This window comes from Uloborus diversus, chromosome 6 (genome assembly GCF_026930045.1).
Source record: "Uloborus diversus isolate 005 chromosome 6, Udiv.v.3.1, whole genome shotgun sequence".
In the NCBI taxonomy this organism is placed as follows: Eukaryota; Metazoa; Arthropoda; class Arachnida; order Araneae; family Uloboridae; genus Uloborus; species Uloborus diversus.
Window position 1 is genome coordinate 11,874,271 of NC_072736.1, and position 21,110 is coordinate 11,895,380.

The window sequence follows — 21,110 nt, forward strand, 5'->3', positions numbered from 1 at the left end:
AATCATAATTAATTGTTTTAAAATGTGATTCAAATGTGTAAACCAAGATTTAGGCACGAATTTTGAAAACTAAAAAGAATTTTAATAAAATTTTAACTATAGCAAACAAAAATTGTGGGACTGAAAAAAAAATTAACCCATTAGTATTATGTCTTCGTAGTTCCTATGCATTTGAAGTAATGAGTATCACTTGAGTTTAAAATTCATTTAATCATTGAGTAAAATATTTAATAATAAATTATCACACATCTTTGGTAATGTTTTGTTATATAGTTTCATTTTTTCTACAGCCCTAACTTCCCGATGCTTACATCTCATTGTGTATTTCATTCCATATGTAAAAAATCATTTCCAAAATAAAATTCCTGGAAAACAGCAACTTTTGGACAAACATTTTGATCAAGTTGTTAAAGTAAGTATTATCAACTTTTGTTATTATTATTATTATTTGAAATGTTTAGCATTTATTGATCAAAATGCTTTTGTTAATTTGAAAAGTTTTTGAATGTCAGGGTTGCCACTCAATTTTGGAAAAAAAGTTCCCTGTGTTCTCCCTGTATGAAAATGACACATTACAATCGAGCGAACACTGATGTTTGAAAAAGAAAATAATATCTTGATAATTACACTACAGGAAATAAAAATCGAAACAATAAATATTTTAATAAATAAATAAGGGGAAATAAATAAAAATTCGTAATAACTGAAATAATAGCATGGTGATTGAATATATTTAACGTTTTATGCAAGGTAAGACGTCTAATTTCACACTTTAAATGAAATTATCATGAAATTCAAGATACATGGTAAATAAAACAATAAAAAGATTGTTTTATGATCAACATTTAAATATTTACTTTTTAAAAATAAGAAGCAAAATTACTATTTTTTATTTTACTTTATTTCTGAACTTTGTTAATATTATCAATACTATTATTACTATTTATTTATTTATGTTTTGGTAATTAATATATTTGGACATTGATTTTTGCAACTGTAAATTTAAAAAAAAAAAAAATATTTTCCAGGTTTTTGAGTAAAATTTCAAAAATCCCTGGATTTTCCCTGTTTTTTTTTTTTTTTTTTTTTTTTTTTTTTTTTTTTTTTTTTTTTTTTGTTGATTTTTGAATTTCCTGTGTTTTCTTTGTTTATTCAGGTTTCAATGTGGCGTGGCAACCCTGACTGTGTAATGTAAAACTAAAAAAAAAAAAATGATATATATATATATATAAGAGAAAATATGTTTGCAGCATATTTTGACTTATTTCCTTTCCACCTATTTCGTGTTAACAACAATATCTTTAACAAATATTTTTTTGCTTAAACCTTTGCTTTAACAAACCTTGAATACTTTGAATATTATCAAAAAGTAATTAAAATAATATGAATAAAACAATAACCTATTTTAATAGTTAATAGCACATTCATGTTCAAAAAATGTTTCCCAAAAGAAATTAATTCAAATTAATGTTAGTAAACAATAGCGTGAGACCGATACCACTTAAATTTAATATCAAACAAAAATTATTCAACAAAGAATAAATATGTATTTCCTCATAAATATAAAATGCTCAGGAGTCATGTTCCATTTTTAAAACTATCCCATTATTGAAGAACTTTGTTATTTATTTATGCAGTGATAAAAGCTATTATTAAAATTCAATTCAGCTTGCTGCTACTGGTAAACCAAAATTATCTGTTGATTGATCTTCAAATAATCAACGCAATTATTATTCATATCTACTTTCTAGGATTCTTGGACTAACTTTCTAGGATTGCATTTGTTTTTTTTAAATAAATAGTTTGAAATATTTAGTTAAATTAAATTTGGTTCCAAAAAATATAAATAATTTCAACAACAAAAAAATCTTGGTGAGGAATGTTGTTCAGTTTTAATGAATCATTTTTAGGTCATTCCGCAGATTTGGTGGTACAATGTTCAGCCAAATACTCTGTAATTGATTAAAAACTGACTCCATTTATTGATTAAAATCTCATTAAAAGGAATAAATCCTGTTTTTTTCCTCCCACAGACTTATAGTGAACATATTCGTGAAATTAGCCATAAACTTGAATCAATCATTTGTGATATGCTTGAAGTTCAACTAAAAAAGGTAATATGTTGATTTATATGTATGAATTTTGAATTGAAATAATGTTCATCGCTTAATGTTGTTCAGTCTCTTAGAAAATAAAAAAAAGGTTTCGTTTTGTGTTTGTCATGTATTCCTTAAAATCCCTTCCTATCGAGATGGTATGAAAGAATAATTCTTCCATATAGATTCTACATCACATGTGATCCCTCTCTCTCTCAAAAAAAAAATAAATAAAATAACTTGAACTCTGAAATTTTCAATTCAAATTATATTTTTCGCAATCACGAGGGCCCTACTCATTGGGGGCTATTGTTTGTAGAAACAGCTCCTGCCCCTTCTCCTGGGCGGTTATGTGTGTATAGTTGTGTGTGTGTGCATGCGTGTGTGCATGTGTACGCTTTAGTGTGTGTATAGACCTGTGTGTATGCATGTAGGCGTGAGTATGTGTGTAAAGGCTTGTGTATGTGTGTGTGTAGGACATGGACGCCATCGACCAGGAGAAACGTATTCCAGGAGGCAGTGCTCGGAGCCGCGCCTGCAGAGAGCGGTGGTGCTGCAGAGGCCCTGGTTCAAGTTGAAAAAGGAACCACAACATCAAGGACGGTGAAATGAAAGCAATAAGCAATCGTGATTGCTCAAAAAAAAAAAAAAAAATGCTGAAAAGTGTAGAATACTGCAAATCTAAAGATTGAAAATTGTGGAAATTCTCTTTTTTTTTAAAAAAATTTTTTTTAAAGCAGAAAATGCTTTTATTATCTTTTTTAATTCTAGGAAACCAAACATTAATAGAATCTCATTTTTAAACACCAGATTACTTATCAGGAACTTCTGCTTCTTGGTTTATTTTTATTACTAGGTTTTAAATGATTTACCAATTTTTTACGGCACATATAGTACATCTATATTTCAAACTAAAATCTTAATGAAAATAAGTGTTTTAATCCCCCCTCCCCCAAACAAACAAATAAAAATAAATCTGTTTAGTCAGACACAGAAAGATTGTATCCTAAAAATGTTTGGACCTTTTGCTTACACATGGAAAAGTAGGTTAATTTGCAACATTTCTGAAACTCAGTAGCAATTTCTAAACATGTGCTATAGGTGTTCTATATTTCTCATTCTTTCCTGAACATTGCACAATATCAAGAATGCTGTGCAAAAATACAAAGTTATTTTCTTCAAGCATGGGTTTTTCTGTTAAATTATTGTATTTTTCTTTTAAAAACCTTTAAAAAAACTGAATAACCATACAAGCAGAATTCCAGGAATCTAAAGATTGAAAGTATTAGATTTCTGCTAATTAAAGTAAAAATCATATGAATGAGTAGGACGTTTTGTAAGGGAATGTAGGAAATGTTTACCGAACATTTAAAAGCTTTTACCTAGACTATTTATTTATTTATTTTGTTGTTTTTGTCAGAAAGGGTCTACTTATTACATTACATTATATTTATTTCAACTTTACTTGCTTATCTTCAATGATATAGTTGAAAAAAGAAACATTTTGGATTTTGTATGGAATAAAACTAATGACTTAAAAATGAATTATCATCTAAACATTATTTAAATTTCACTGATATATAAAGATCATGTTATTCATGTAAGTTTTGCACCCTTTTAGTGGGAAGTAAAAGCTCCTGTACCTTCACCCTCATTCAACACAATTTCAAAACACCTGAACAATTTTCATGGAATGGTTCATAATGTACTGCCACCTGAAGAGCTGCACAGCATTTTTCTGAGGATTAATAATTCTTTTAAAAGCAAACTGCGTAATCACCTTGCTAGATTACAAGTGAATAACGATGGAGGACCTCAACATGGGTAAATATTTTTCCATTATCTATTAATATTAGTATCTGCATATAACGCATTATTGAATATTGCTATCTTTAACCATTTGAAGACCATAAGCTTAGTTGTAGAATATGGAAATTTATAATGTTCTAGTGCTTGAAATATATATATATTTGGTACCCTCATGTGGCTTTGCCTGTAGTAGAAAATTAAAAGGTCATTTGGCTCGCCTGTATATTTACAAATAATAGATGATGATTTTCTCGCCAATATGCTACCATGTTAATTTGCTCGTCTACGTTATGGTAATTTACTCGTCCATGTTATAATAATTTGCTTGGTAAAATGTTCTTAAAATTGGTATCTAGAAAAAGAAGAAAAACAAATTTTCAAAAAAATGCTTTAAGTACACACTCCCATGCTGCAAACTAATTTTGTGCCAAATTTCATGGAAATCAGTCAAACAGTCTAGGCGCTATGCACATCATAGAGACCCAGACTTTCCGCTTTATTATTTGTAAAGATATTTTAATCAGCAACTTTAGCTAACACAGTAATCTCAAATTAACATGAATGTGGTTTTTCTTATCAAAGTCACTTGGTCACGAGTTTCCTTGAGATCCAGGTAGTAGCTTCAGCTGGATTGCTATGCAGTTAACTCTTAATAACCTTATAACTAAAATACTCCTTTGTCGCGAAGTCTTCATTGGGTCCCAAACTCTGAAGTAGCTTTGAGGGCCCCTCACATTGTATTTTTTGGAGACCCTTAGTCCATGACTTAAAAAAAGATTTTGAGAAACAGGTTTTATGATACCCTTTGAGACCCCTATTACAACACAGGGTTCGTACTCAATTTCAGAAATAAAATGAGTTTTGGAGGAGTTATGAAGGAGTAAAATGAGATTTTGAAGGGGTTTACTAATGGGCTGTCCTTAAATGATGATGCAGTTTTTTTTCAACATATTCATACCTGCCAACTCTACTGGTTTTTCCGGGAGATTCCTGGATCTTGATCATTTCACTTGATTGCGAATAAGATGCAAGGAACATTTGGTTGTACTAAGAAGGATAATAAAAAGTTCTTTTACTTCCTAACAAAGAACGAAAAATACGTCGTAAACATCTACTGTATTTTTTAATGATCTACTGGATTTTTTCCCAGTAGATGTTGGCAGATCCCCTTCCCCCTTTGTCACTAAGTGTCATACTTCACCTTACTCTTCTTCTTGTTACATGTCATATCTGTGTGATGTCACTTTTTGTCACCCTCTCTCTTCCCCTTGGCACAATTTCACGAACCCGTCTCTTCCTCAAGGCATGACATCACTTGTAAATGACCCTTTTTGCAATATCATAACTTCAACTTACTAAACAATTGTTTTTTAACACAACCATATAATATAGTATATCTACTTGTGTATTTTTAAATAACAATTAGACAAACTGACTTTTGCTGCTGAGAGTGTGATGGAGTGAAAAGCATTAAATCGTCCCTCGCTACTTCATGCTTCAACTTTCGTTGCTTCACTACATCGCAGTTTTTTCTGTTTTTTTTTTCCCAATACAGTAATTAGCCTTTTTTATGCGCTCGTGTAAACGTTTTCCCACAAAAGAATAACAAAGTACGTCTTATAAGTAAAGTTCTTCTGAAGGGCATTAATTGTACAAGTCGAGAGTGGAGGTATAAAATCGCTGAAGAAAGTGTAGGGAATCACTAGCTCATTTTAACCACTAAACACTAACTGGGAAGTATAAATTACTGTATTATTACTAGGGGATAAATACATCTGTAAGTGGTAGTCAACAATGTACTAGCTTTTTAAGTTGTATCCATGACACCTTTAATGAGGATAAATGTAGAAGAACGGGGGCACATACGGTCACTAACTGGCAGTTAATTCATCATCAAACAAGTTGAGCTTTTTTTCATAGACTAGTGGTAATAGTGTATAAGAACTGCATGTGTGTGTGTGTAGTTAATTTCCCAAAAATTAACAATGTGATATCTATTGCCTCTAATATATCTCATTTATTCTGTTTTTGTGCAATATATGAAGTAATACAAATGTAATAGTATCATCTAAGGGTGCTGTTTCATGTCGAGGGAGCTCTAACTATGTTAAAAACCTATTTAAATTGTAGCAAGTAAGTTTTATGCCCTCTAATTAAGAAAATATTTGGTTTATAAATACAGAATCCTACTTCGCGGAAATTCAGCTATCGCAGTAAAGTCTGGAACGAATTAATCGCGATAAACGAGGGTTGACTGTAATCATAAAACTTGAAAATACAGCCAAGCACCATTTAAACATGTTTTACTTCTCTTATGAAATGTTTTAGTCATCTAATAATGTTTCACCTTCAACATTAATGACTTCGATGATCATTTTGTAAATCAAATCTTTAAGATAAAAAATAAATATAAGAAATTACTACATTAAAATTGCCCTTATGACGAGGTTAAGTTGTCGATCGAAGGATTTTAAGTTACTGCCATAGAGGAAGATTATGTAGTCTTGAACCAAAAAAGAAGGAATTAAAACCAAAGTGAAGGAGTTTGAAGGGCCCTTCAAAAACATTTCCTAAATGAAGGAGTATTGGAGGAGTTTTGAAGGAGGGTACAAACCCTGCAACATTTGCGATATAGTAAATCTGCCATTTGATAAAGGGGTTCCTTTGCAAATTTTTTTTGTATGTCAGTACAGTAAACTCACGATTATCTGCGGAATAGGGTAGCATGGTAAGGGCTGATAAGCGAAAACCGAGGATAATCCGAATAATAGATAAAAACATTTTACACATACATTTAAATTATAACTAAAAACATTGCATCTACTAACATTGAATTTTAAAAATATATATAAAACCTAAAAGCAAACAATAACGCAATTATAAGTTTAAAAAAAAAAGTGAAAAGACCCGCCAATAATTATTATAATAATTATAATCGAGAGTTACTGTATTTTTAAACGTTGGATTCCATTGACTGCACTAATATTTCTTTGAGAGTAGTGATACTACAGTCTGTTCTCAAGTGTCTGGTCAGCCCACTTTACCTAATGTCAAATATACATAAAAAATGAAACTTTCCTACATTTCACTAAATTTTTAATTTGAACAGCAAATCATCAAAAAAGAAATGATGTTTGTTATTTATGTGCATATGTAAAAAAATATAATTATGTGTAGTTACTTTGAAAAGTAAACATATCAGTAAGTGATAACTGAGCGTTATCTTTCTTTTGCTCCCCCCTCCCCCATGTAATCTCAAGAAAACTAAATGAAGAATCTCATGATTTTTCCATGTAGACCTCTCTGTAATTGAAGGAGCAAGCTACTTTATATATTAATGATGTTACAGCTTTTCAACTTTATAAAAAGTGTTACCCTATATATTTTCCTTTGATATGAAATGGGACTTTGTTTAGAAACAAGTAAGAATTAAAATGTTCTGGAAGCATCATCTAACAAAAGCATTTTTAATTAGGGCAAAGAAAAATTCTTGTGTGGGTGGGAACAGAAAAATAATGTCTACTTTATGAGCAGACTTCACTAGGGATTTTTTTTTCTTCTGAAAATGATTTTTTTTCCCCCGAGAAGAAATTTAGATTCATAAAATAAATACATATTGTAACTCCAGCTAAAACGTTTGTCTAGGGAATATAGAATGTCAGTAAACCAAGGATACAGTTAAATAATGGAAAGCTAATCTTATTAACTTTGGATCAGTCGATTCAAATGGATTTTAGTAGGCATCCTGTACACTGGTTTCCATTTGGGTTCTTAATAATCAATTTCAAACATTTTCATTTATTTGAATATATTACAACCTTGATTGAGTTTTATTTTTGTTTCAAAATGAATTTTGATTTTTTAAAATATAACTTTATACTGGTGAGTTTTACTGTGCATATTTTTAAAGTAAAAGGTTGGATTTAATATGTAGAGCTTTGATGGTATTTTTGGTGAATCAGTGCAGATTAGATGTAAAACATAAAAATAATGATTGCTAAAAAATATCTCTTTTCTAGGTTGGTCGCCCAAGAACTTACTTTCTATACACGTAATTTAAAAAAGCTTCAAGTTCCATGTGATTTTAATATGAATGAGCTATGGCAGCTTAGATAGTACTAAAAGAATTGTATATTTGAAAAGAATATTAATATTTCTAGTTGATTGTAAATTTATAGAATATCTATATATATATATTATAAATATATTTTTCAATTTAACATTTTGAAATAAAAAGAATGTTTTTATTATATGAAGTCAGCATTTATGTTGTTATTATTCATAATAATTAATATATAAATTAACTCGGCAAAATCAACTCAAACTATCTGATTGAAGATAAGGAACCTTTTGACATGTATCTTAATAAAAGTAAATAAAAAATAGTTCTGCAATTTTAATCTTTGAATAAAAAATAAAAACATTCAACTGTATTTTACATTATAGTATTAGTACTATTTCATTAAATGCAAAATAAATAAAGGCAGATAATTTATTTCTCAAAACTAATTTTTTACCTAACCTTAGCTTTGTCATTTTAAGTGCTATGATGATGACTCGAGTTTGTTGAGGAGTAAGGAAGAACAGTAATCATACATACATCCTTATAAACATGTCAGATAACATAAGAAACCACTAACAGTATTAATTATTGTTTTGTCATTGTTATCTAGTAAAGTATTGTTTTCCCCTTATGAAAAGTGAAACATTTCCATTTAAAATTAACTAGAAATTGTTTTTTAAGTACATAAAACAAAATTGTAAAATTTAAAATGTGTATTGAAACTTATTTTACCTGATTCCCCCTCTCCCCTCACTTTTTAAGTCTTTTTGCCAAAAGACATGAAATTACTTTTGGCAAAAACTTTGGGCGCTTTTCCCAATAAAAACAAATATCTAAATAATTGCTGAACAAGAATACCTCTTATTCATAAAAAGCAACTCCTAAGAAAATTTTAATTAATATAAAATCAAACATTTATTTTATCAACATAAAATATTTGACATTTATGTCACACACGATGAAAATAAATAATAGTGGTAAAAAAGTTCATATGTACAATTCCACTAGTAGCTCCACCTTAAAAATATGCAGTGTTTTCATCAATTTCAAGTAAATCTTCCACTATCTGAAAAGATATTTTTAAAATATTATGAACAATAAAATAAAGAAATATTAAGATAATGCTCAAATGAAGTTATTCAGTTCATCTTTTTCCTCACAGAGTTAGAAAAAATTTAATTTTATGACGTTAGTTAAATTTTAAAGATTGTTATGGTTTTGAAGTTAATAGGATTTGAGCCCATATCGAAAAGAATTGATGATTATTACTATTAATGCATGACCTATTACCAAAAGTAAATATAAGATAGTTATAAGCAACAGTTATTTTGAAAAGTAACAAGTTGATGTGTGCCTCACATGACTTCCTTTTACTCCAATTTAATGTCATTTTCCCATTATTGGTAATTTTAATGCAATTCAATAGTTTACTCTCTAAATATCACCAACAGTAGCCAAATTGCATCCAGATTTTAAAAAAAAATCACCAAATTTGTTGCCAAGTTGGCGACCAAAAGACTGGCGATATATCGCCAAGTGTCCTCCAAATTGTAACACCACTTGAGTTTACATCGAAATTAAAAATGATTTCCCCCCAAAAAAGCGCTAAAGACCCCCTTAGAAACACTGAAATGCAACCAAAATTGGAGGTGCACAACTAGACTCCACTAGGAGTCTACGTACCAAATTTCAACTTTCTAGGACATACCGTTTTTGAGTTATGCGACATACATACGCACATACATACATACGTACCTAGAGACGTCACGAGAAAACTCGTTTTAATAACTCGGGAATCCTCAAAATGGATATTTCGTCTGCCTATACGTTCTTAGACACTTATCCACCTGTGGTCGAGTCGAAAATAAAACAACATTTATTCAGGGGTGAGCAAAATGGAAATTAAGGTCCATTTTTGAGTGAAATTTTTTTCGCGAATACAATACTTCCTTTTTTTTGTAAAAGGAAGTAAAAAGGTCAAGGACAACCCTCAGCACTAGATGTTTTACATCAAGCTTATAACTGCAAAAATACCATAGATACATCCTGTACATGGTACTTTCAATTCTCTAATGAAGGATTTGGTTCACTGTAAGTTGATTGGCATTTCCGTGCTCAGACTCCCAACTGGTCGTTTTTCCCCATAAAAGTTCCTTTTTACTTCCTTTTACAAAAAAGAAGTATTGTATTCGCAAACAAATTGTCACTCAAAAATCGGCCTTAATTTCCATTTTTCTCACCCCCAAATGAATGTCGAGTTTTTTCGACCCGACCACACGTGGATATTTGCCTAGGAACCTACAGACACCCGAAATATCCATTTTGATGACCCCCGAGTTAATCACAACGAATTTTCTTGTGGTGTCCGTATGTATGTGTGTATGTATCTCGCATAACTCAAAAACGGTATGCCCTAGAAAGTTGAAATTTGGTGCGTAGATTCCTAGTGGGGTCTAGTTGTGCACCTTTAATTTTGGTTGCATTCGGATGTTCCTAAGGGGGTCTTTTGCCCCTTTTTGGGGGGAAATCATTGTTAATTTCGATTTAAACTCAAGTAGTGTTATAATTTGTTGCAAACTTGGTGACAAATTTGGCGATTTTTTTTTTTTAAATCTGATTTCAATTTGGACACTGTTGTTGATATTTATAGAGTAAACAATTGAATCACATTAAAATTGCCAGTAATGGGGAAATGACATTAAATTGGAGTAAAAGAAAGTCATGTGATGCACATATCAGCTCGTTAAGTTTCAAGTCCCCGTTGTTGTCTTGTGCCAGATACTCTTCAATTTGGGGTGCACTACTTCACTTTTCCATTAACTTGGTGTGAAGTTCAACTTCCACAGTACACACACGTCATAAGGACCCGTTTATAAGGTAGGCAACAATTTATAGCATAACAACATATTCACACACGGAAAGGACAAGGCAGGAGAGAGAAAGTACCTGATTTTGGATTTAAACTGAGAACCTCCCCCTTTTGCAGTCAGATTTAACTATAGGTGTTCTTATCCATAATTATCATAAAAAAGGTGTTAAACTGCAAAGGTCATTGTGTACCCAGAATTCTTAGTTTTTTGCGTCATCTTTCTGTGCATTGAAACAGGAGTTTACCTTTTGGTTTTAGTGTTAAAATATCGGAAAATTAAATGGAGGAGAATAAAAAATATGCCAAACAGCGATAAATATCTCTTGCAATCCTAACAGTAGAAATTTAGGGTAATTGCCCAAAAAATTCATCAATTCCAAATCTATTGTTATATTTGTTTGCAAATTGGTAGAAATACGCTAGGAGCCAATACTTTTATTAGAAAAAATATTTAATAATTCATATCGTTTTCAGATAAATTTTTTGTCAATTTGCAAAAAAGAAAAATTAATTTATTCATGTAGTAGATTTTTCCAAGAACAAACAATTTTAAGTTTTTTCTCAAATCAGCTAGCACAAGTAGGCAATTAAAACATAAATCTTGGTTTAAGAAATTATTTTAAACATATAACGAACTATTTGTGCATAATTTGAGGTGTATCAAGTTTTACCAAATTTTTGCATTTAAAATCTTCAGGATTTTTTATTTTGTAACACAATCACCACTGAAAACGTTAAGGAAGATTAACGATAAGGAATATTGACATTAAATAATTTAAATTGAAATAAATTACCTGATCAGATGTAGTTCCAATTTTTTTGGCTACTTCTGTTTTTTCCAATATGGAAAGATTCAGAAACACGGACAGTAAATCCCCATCCAAAATGTTCTTATGAGGATTCTGAAGCAGTTTGCGATGGCTTTTGTACATCCTATAGTAAAAAAAAGCAAAAATTAATTTGAACTTTGACATCTTGAATTCAAATTATGTTTTTCGCAATCACGAATTAGTGTGTGTATGTTGGCATGTATGCTTGTTTGTGTGTGGGGGTATGTGTGTGTAGGCATGTGTGTTTGTGTGTGGGTAGTTGTGTGTGTGTTTGTGTGGGATGGGGGGTATGTGTGGGTAGTTGTCTGCATGTGTAGATCTGTGTGTATGTATGTATATGTGTTTGTATGTGTGTGTGTGTAAGTGTAGGCAAGTGACGCAACCTGGAGACGGTTTTTGCTAGAGGAGCAACATTGTGAGGAGGCTGGCCGACGGTGGTGCTGCAGAGGGAGGTGGGGGGAAAATTAAATCAGCGTAACGCCAAGGACAGTTAAGTAAAAACAATAAGCAATTGTGATTGCTTTAAAAAAAACTATTGCAATCAAGATTTTAAGTACTTTTAATTATTAGAAACTCAAACAATGTTTAAGAAAAACTCATATATTTTATTCCTATTAAAATACTACACTTTTCATTTTGGTAAAACAAAATGAAAACAAGTTAATGTAACTTTAAATATTTGTTAATATGTGCAATTTCATGTAATACTTAAAAATTCATCAGTAGAACGTTAAAAATATGAACCAATGGGAATCATAAGAACAGTGTAGCACCGTTTATACGTTTTTGAAGGGACTGTATGAAAAAATGTATAATAAGCATAGGTTAATGTGTATTAGATTCTGCAGGGACCAAAGCAATTTAAAAAACATAATTGATAAAAACATATAAAAGAGAAAAGTATAAACGCTGTTTCACTGTAGTTAGGATTTTTTTAAATAACCAGGAAAATACTGTTTAGGAAAGTAATATGTCATTTACTCAAATGAAATGGTTATACAATGTGTATGTACATAACATACAATAAAGTACATGACGCTGCAATACGTAATTACATGTTAAAAAAATAACTCGTGTGTACTGAAGGGTCATTCCAAATACAATCAACAAATCTGCAGAAATTTTTGTGCCGCACCATTTTTGTTTTTGATGAAATTTGGTAAGTATCAATCTTTTGTTCTACCAAAGTGTTATATATTTTTTTTTTTCGGAAAAGTTTTATTTCTGTGACATATAACTATTATTTTGCTCTGGAATGAATATAAATTGGCATTTTTTATCCTTTTTCCAAAAGTTATAGTAAATTTATTGAAATTAGTAGGAAGATCAAACACAGCTTATATATTGAAAAACTGAAAGGATCAACTTTTATTTGTGCATTAAAAGAAACAATTTCCATTAAGGTTAACTAAAAATTTTTCTGGGTAAAATAGTAGATTAAAAAGGAGCCGTTTTTGTCATTTCAAGCTTAAAAAAGTCAATGGGGGATTTGAAGTAGGAGGCTAATTTTCTTTCCTTTTTCAGTTAGTTATGCATATCGGAAGCACAGAAAAAATAAGCTGATAGAGGTATGATACTTCATAATGAAAAAATTGCTTGAACTTAAAAAATGGGCTTTTTCACTCCTCAAAAATAGCCTGTGGGTTAGGTAATAAAAAATTGGAAATGATAGGCTTAACCTAGGAAATGCTTAAACTGAAGAAAAAATGGAAAACGGGCTTCTTCATTCCTCAAAAATGGCCTGTGGGAGGGGTGATAAAAAATTGGAAATGATAGGGTAAGAAGCTGTTATGCTGCCCTTAAAATAAAAATAATAAAAAAGTTATGTTTTGTAATTATATTTCAATGAAATATGGTTAGGTGGTATTTCATAAGGTATTTATCCAGTCTGCTTAGCCTCTTTTTAGTAGTGTACAACAGTTATTATTGGCTTACGTTGGACGAGCACGACTGGTTGGTTAATCACGTGACAGCAATGACGTCAGCGGATACTAACCGGTTGTTCAAGAATCAATGTGTCATCGAACGCTTTCGGTTGATCACCGGTTACTTGCCCAGACATGGCGCAGACGAATAACACGCAGGTGAAAGTTACTTATGATTGGTCAAAAATATCACGTGGTTCCCTCAACCAATCAACCAGCTTAAGTTGCGGTTGACCAGTAGATCAACCGGTGAGGTTCGTAGAACGCAAGCTTGTATTACTTAAAAGGTTTATGTCTCTTTTACACCTTAGAATAACAAGACAGTTTTGTGGCCAACTAGTTTCTTTTAAAAGTCAAATATGATATTTCAAGTAGCACAAAGTTAACTGGAATGGCTCTAAGTTATTCGGCATGATTGTAATGGTAAATGAACACAAACCTGAAACCTTTTGGGTTTAGACCAGCAGTATGAGGAACATGTGTAACTAAAACGTTTTGTAACATGAGTAGTCTTCTGTAAGTCTTTTCTGGAACAGGCATGATGAAACCAAGACCACCATCTAAAGTAGCTGTAAATATTGCAAAAATTAATTATAAAAGTATATACCCACAATGCTAATCTGTTTGAATGACACATACAGTATTTTCTCCTTAGAATTTAACCTCTTTTCAGCTAATTTCTCTCCGTAACAAAAGTTTTTAACGACACAACTCCCCATAATGGCTGCTTCCCAACAATGAAATTTTTCAGAAGTTTATCCTTTGGGGTTCAGCAACTTTTAATCAAAGTACCTTTATTCTACCCAACTTCAACTGATAAGGGATGACGAAATCATAAAGTGTTTAATCATAGGCGGATTTAGGACTGAGTTCCTGAGGGGAGGGGGCAGGATTTTTTTATTTTTTTTTTGAGCAATATCAGTTGTAATCAAGGCTGGATTTATACATAGACTTAATATGGCCCCAAGCTGTTTCAGCTTTTTGGTATCTTTTGTAGACCTGGACAACTTTTCTGTTGATGGGCAAAATAGGCCAAAGTGCCCCCCCCCCCCACTATGTTTTATATATATGGTACATGATGGGAAATGGTGTCCCTTTTAAGTAGGGAATATGCCCAATTAGATATACCAAGTAGAATATACCAATAGAATATACCCAATTTTAGGGGGGTCAGGAGTTTCTCCCCTGTAGCAATTTTCGTAAAATAGATATAAAATCCTACATTTTGATGCCTTCTGCAACTCGAACTACTAAGATCTCTGAAAAAAATAGCAAAATACTCTTTTGCCAATTATGATAATACACAATAAAAATTGTTTTCGGGTGGACAAATCAGTGGCAGCAGTCCTCAGAGAGAAAAAGCGAGGGAGAAGATAAGTTTATGTTTTGTTATTTGCTTACATTGGGCTGTCGGTTCAATTAAATAAGTTTTTGGTCAAGCCTTTAACCCACCCACAAAAACGACAATGAATTAAATACAAAATGATCAATAGTAAAAAATGCTTTTAAAAAAATGGTGTACATATTTAGAAAATAGATAACAGGAGAGTACCATGCTGCATATTTGGACAATTCATAATTTATACACTTGATAAGAAATTAAATTGAAGAACCCTTTGCTTAGGAATTTCAAAGACTTGTCTAAGTTATTTCAAGGACTCGAGAACGATTAAAATTATTTGATTACAAGCAGTGCAGAAAACGAAAAGGAATAGAGGTGGTGTTTTTTTTCCCCGTGCTGAACAGATTAACAATATGCAGTAGAAGTAAGATAGAAGCAAGCAATACAAAATTTCCAAAATACTTCACTGCATTTGGGATTAAATAAACAGCAAGATGTGAAACATGTGAGTCCCAAAAATTCATCTCAAGTACTATGTTACAAAAATGTGAGAACCATGATTTTTTGATTTTTTCATTTTGATGCAGGATGAGTCAAGGAACTAAATGTAACATATTTCGGGGTTTATTCCTCTACACCGTCAATCCTCTCACATTTGTTATAAATGTTGAAATTTATGGTTTGTATCCTTACTTTTCCAAAATTTTCATGGTTTTCAAGAACTTTAAAATGAAATTTATTTTTTCAAGTCCTTCCCCTTTTTTGGGGGGGGTAAGGAACAAATCATGAAATTTTCTGGAGTTGGGGGCCTTCAACAAAGCGGGTGTCCTAAGCTATATAGCTTGTTTAGTTTATAGGCAAATCCGCTTTTTTAAAATCTTTGTTTCAGTTTCTAATTTGTTGAAATAATCCTTGATTATTTTAAGTATTGCAGCTGAATACATAGCTCGTTCAGTCGATATTTTCAGTTATATACTTGTCCTAATAGCTTTCAGTTCAAAGTAGTCGTTTTGAACACATTTCAGTATCCCAGTGACCACTTTACTACTTGTAATATATTGTACGGATTCCCCCCCCCCCCCCCCAGAAAAGGACAGTCGCTATTCTCTTCATTTTTGCTTCTGAACTATTCAAAAAGAAGAAAAATTATGATTTTTTTCTTTTAAGATTTTGGAAGATTTATGTATAAAGTCCTGCCAAGACTGGGGGGGGGGCATTGCCCCCGTTCGCCTCCCCCCCATAAATCCGCCCATGTTTTTAATAAGCATGAAATAAAAGCAAAAAAATAAATCTACCAAAAGAAAATAAACACTAGTACAGATGAAACCAAAACACAGAAATGTGCTACAGAAAACAAATGCTCATTTGAAACTATCTAAAGAGGTCAGGTTTATAAATGGAATGAAATGTGTTTGATTCTACTTCAACTCGTTTTCTTAAATGTACATATTTTTATGAATGTTTAACATTACTCAATGCAGTGTCAAATCCTAAGATTTTCAAATCACTTCTTATTAAAATGTATGTACTCTATCAGTTCAGAAATTGTCTTCACATTTGAACACGTCTTTTTATCTAACAAAAAGCATTGATTAAAGCAAAATTGAAATATTTAACTTTGTTTTCAGTTAAAACTAAAACCTTGCTACTGCAGAATCTGATGGAAAGAAAAATCTCTTTAATCAATAACAGTATTTTTTTGTAATTCCCATGAATTTGCATGTAACTTAACATGAACAATTTATCAACCTAAAGATATTCCATAAACAGGGTTCGTACTCAGTTTCAGAAATAAAATGAAGGAGTTTTGAAGGAGTACTAATGGGACTGTCCTTAAATGATGTTGCACTTTTTTTTTAACATGTTTGACCCCCTTCCTCTTTGTCACAAAGTGTTACACTTTATCTTACTCCTCCTCTTGTCACATGTCATATTTTTTTAAAAGCATATTGTTATACTAACTGCGTGATGTTTCTTTTCGTCACTCTCTCTCTTCTCCTTGTCACATTTTCACGAACTCGTCTCCCCTCAAGGCATGACATCACTTGTGGATGACTCATTTTACAATATCATAACTGTGATTTTCTAAACAATTGTTTTTTTAACACAATCACTTAATATAGTACATCTGCTTATGTATTTTTAAATATTTTAATAATAATTAGACAAACTGACTTTTGCAGATGAGAGTGGGGTGGAGGGAAAAGCAATAATCATAAAACTTGAAAAAATAGCCAAACACCATTTAAGCATGGTATACATTTATGAAATGTCTTAGTCATCTAATAATAATCTTTAACCTTCTATTTTTATAACTTCTATGATCAATTTGTAAAACACATCTTTATGGAAAAAATAATGGAAATTATGGAAAAAACGAAATTACTACATTAAAATCGCACTTTTCGCTCTTGTGACAAAGTTAAGTTGTCAACCGAAGTTTTTTAAGCTACTGTCATAGAGGAAGATTATGTAGTCTTGAACTAAGAAAGAAGGAGTTTTGAAGGAGTTCAAACCAAAATGAATGAGTATGAAGGGCCCTTCAAAAAAATTTCCTAAATGAAGGAGTATTGAAGGAGTTTTGAAGGAGCGTACGAACCCTGATAAAGCTCTAAACTTTTGTTAGACAATACTCTTTTCAAAAACAACTCAGTTTCAAATACTGGTAAAACAAAGAAAATTTTTTACCCCCCTCTTCCTATAAAGTTCTTATTGATGTCAAGGTCAAGCGAATGTCTATAATGAATGTTAAAAATCATGGCTTCAGCATACGACAATTTGAATAATTGGTTACAAGATATTCTCAAAGCTGAAAATTAGTGGTCGCCACTCGCCACAAGGCGATTAAAGGCGCAAAAGTAGCGATTAAAAAATGTGTCATCGATCGCCACTCTTGCTCAGTCACTCTACAAATTCATTTATCTTAAGATTTAAAATACCGTAAAATCCCAAAAGTAACCCCCCCCCCCTATTTTAAAAGCAAAACTTGTAAATTTTAGGAAAAGGCGGGGGGGTTATAATAGAGATTTTTTTGAAAAATTAGCCAAAATAATTGTTTTTAGTTGTATTAATTTTAGGGTACAGAAAAGAAATAATAAGTAAATAACAGTTAATATTAATAAAGAGCGAGAAACTAATTAACAAAATCCCTTTCATAACCCTCCTGTTGTAATAAATTGCACATGAGCGCCTTTTTTGCACCTTAAATTGGCAAAACCCCTGTAATTTATCGCTTGAAAATTCATCATGTGCTGAATGTAATAAGGTTACAGTAAAAGAAGCAAAATCTTAATGTCCTTGTTTCAAAATAGAAGCCTAAATCACAAGCACGACCGCAAACTCGTTACGAAAATCGTAATTTCGAAAACTGCGTTTTACAAAATTCGCGAACGTAAAAATAGACAAATCTCTTGTTTGATTTAGTAAAATATACATTTCTGATGATCCTAAACTCGTACAAGTACTTGATTTTTGCTTTAAAAAAGGTTATTTTTAAGTTTTGCTCTACTTTTTTAGCAACACGTTTCCAAAATGGCGTCGCGTTTTTAAAATGCCGTCATGTTGAAGATTGTTTATTTTCACAAGTCAGAACAAAAACGCTGTTTGCAAAATGAATAAAAAGCAGTACGATTGCATAAATTTCTTTTGTTATACATATGAACAAAAAAAAAAGGCGCCCTTCAAAAGGAGTCTAGACATTTTCTAAGAAATACACCATGGGGACCTTTTTTTTTTTTTTTTTTTTTTGTTTAAATCATTGTTTTCTATTCTTTCTTTCTTTCTTTTTTTTTTTTTAAATAGAAAAGAAAACCTGCACATGGAGGGGAAGCTAAATCTATCTAAAGGCTTTTTAAGTAAAGCAGGATTTTTTTTTTAAATATAATTTTATTGGAGGGAGTTGCAAATGAAGATGATCAGAAAATTTTTAGGTGAAGGAACGGGGGGGGGGGGGGGTAGTTCGGGATTATAAAATGATTTTGCTTTTCTTGCATGTGAGCGATATTCTGATGATACTTTTTTTCATTATTAATAAAAATTTGAAACATAGCTGCAGTTTTAAAAGGTGGCTACTAACTTTAAAAAGTGGCCACTAATAAAATTGAGTCTACCGACCACTGGCTACTAACCAAATTTCCCAGTTTTCAGCTTAGGAACGACTGTTTGATACATTGTTTTTTCAATTTATTATTCGGATCAGTTCAGCCATAAATTGTCCTTTTTAGTTTTAACAATATCAACGCTCAATATAATTCACCTCTCTACTGAGATAAACCTTTAGGGACCCATAATTATAGCTGAATTAAGGTTTCAGTTACCATACACACAGACATGAATTTGTATCTGTTTAATCCTTCCTCTTCAACTTACCATACATTGTTACATGCCTCTTCTCAAGAATACCAGCTTGTCTTTTGTCATAATTAGCTACGTCGCCAAGCCTACAGCGAATTCGGAAGAATGTGTTTACGTGGTAACCGAGGTGAATATCTGCTTTGCGAAGCAACTTGGATCCGCCAAAGCTTTCTCGAGCTTCTGGACAGTACATGAACATCACAAGATTTTTCTCCACATCGGAAACTGCAAGAAAATTTTATTGGGATACAAGGAGAACATCAAATAAATACATTGTTCGGGAAATGCCATCATAAATGTTCTACTAGCAAGTTACAAGGTCTTTATACATTTTCATCTTTAAAATATGATTTTGACTTAATGATACTTGGTTTATCATATTCTCAATTTAACAAAACAATTTACTGGTCCCAATTTAATTAGTCCTAGTTAATGGGGTCGTTTCCAAAATTTTAAAAGTATTTTTTTCTGAAAGAGCATGCTTAAAAACATAAGATCTGACCATTTTTTAAATTTCGGTGTGCTTTCATTGTTTACACTTCTGTCGTGTGACATCACAAATGATGAAATGCCATTCAATGTTGCCATTCACAGAACAAAATATTTAATTTGCATCTTTACTCACGTGTATTGGCAACGATAGGGTTGATAGCAAGCGTAGAGTGCAATTTTAATTCGCTGCTTGATTATCATAACGTGGAAGCACGATAGAAGGATGCGCCAAAGTGCATCATTTGTGACGTCATAAAAACCATGCCTTGTTTGAAAAATCGGACATTTTAAAAAATTAATTAAACAAAAACTGTTGGGAAAATGAAAGTATTTTCTGGGTCCATGCATTTTTTTTTTTTTTTTTTTTTTGCTCATTCTATCCATTTCAATGACTAAAAGTAGTACTTTTGACTGAAGAAAACCACCCCATTCTCCTCCAATGAAGCTACTGGCAAGGGCAGATCCAGCTCCTGGTTTTGGAGAGAGTCTTTATGAGGAAAGTACAACATTCAGATACTAATAAGGAGTCTGGGAGTGATTTTTTTGAAATATACAATCCTAAAATGCAGTTTTAGGCTATAATGGGTTGCTTAAAAGCGATTTATCTGCACTTGAACAGTGGAGAAACTCTGAAAACAACCAATTTTTTTTCTGCCAAAGCCAATTTGTTTAGTATTTTATGAATGAAGTAAATATTTACCCAAAAATCCAACTTGAGAATTATCTATGAGAAATTCTATGCCATACACTTCTAATGGCTTGACATCCTAGAACAAACAGAGCAATATAAGTAGGTATCATCAATGAAATTTAATTATATATACATATATTTTCATTTGACTTCACAAGTACATGTATAATAATAGGAGCTTTAAACAAATCAATTAACCAACGTTTTGATGCACAAAAATCTCAAAGTACTGCATCTAAGTGTTTCGGAGTTACAAGGAACACCTTTTTCAATACAAAGAAGTGTCATATCTCACTTGACTCACTGAAGGCAAGAAATTTATCAGAGGAAAGCTTTTCTTGGGTTAAAAAGTACACCATGATCCACTGGAACATACTTTAAATACATCTTTTTTTTTTTTTGGAGGGGGGCCTAAAATTTTATTTTACTCATACTGACCAAAGAGACATACAATAAAGCTGTAAAATTTCATTAAAAAAACACTTACCCTGCTAACTAGAGATAATGTTCTGCTATTTTCTTGGTATCGTAGCAGAGATATAGATTTATAAATATCAGCTACGATTATTAGATTTTTCAATGATATAGCTGAATGAATATAGATTTGTGTATCAATAAAAGCAACACCTATCAGGTCATT

General features: G+C 31.5%; 2 protein-coding genes across 2 annotated transcripts in view; one reads left to right on the top strand and one right to left on the bottom strand.

Moving 5' to 3' along the window:
• Positions 1 to 8,055, top strand: part of LOC129223831 (vacuolar protein sorting-associated protein 54-like) — a 62,760-nt gene extending 54,705 nt beyond the window's left edge. Inside the window, exons 21-24 of the mRNA XM_054858191.1 lie at positions 291 to 412; positions 2,034 to 2,114; positions 3,718 to 3,920; positions 7,925 to 8,055. Of these exons, the coding sequence (XP_054714166.1) occupies positions 291 to 412; positions 2,034 to 2,114; positions 3,718 to 3,920; positions 7,925 to 8,021 (503 nt within the window). The 3' untranslated portion in view covers positions 8,022 to 8,055. The remainder of the gene's footprint in view (positions 1 to 290; positions 413 to 2,033; positions 2,115 to 3,717; positions 3,921 to 7,924) is intronic.
• An 865-nt stretch (positions 8,056 to 8,920) lies between these two features.
• On the bottom strand, positions 8,921 to 21,110 carry LOC129224216 (cleavage and polyadenylation specificity factor subunit 1-like; the record flags this gene model as incomplete). Its single annotated transcript, XM_054858638.1, has 6 exons — positions 8,921 to 9,034; positions 11,632 to 11,770; positions 14,032 to 14,161; positions 19,303 to 19,512; positions 20,480 to 20,546; positions 20,958 to 21,110. Coding segments are annotated over 6 exons (747 nt in total), but the record flags the coding sequence as incomplete, so codon positions are not given.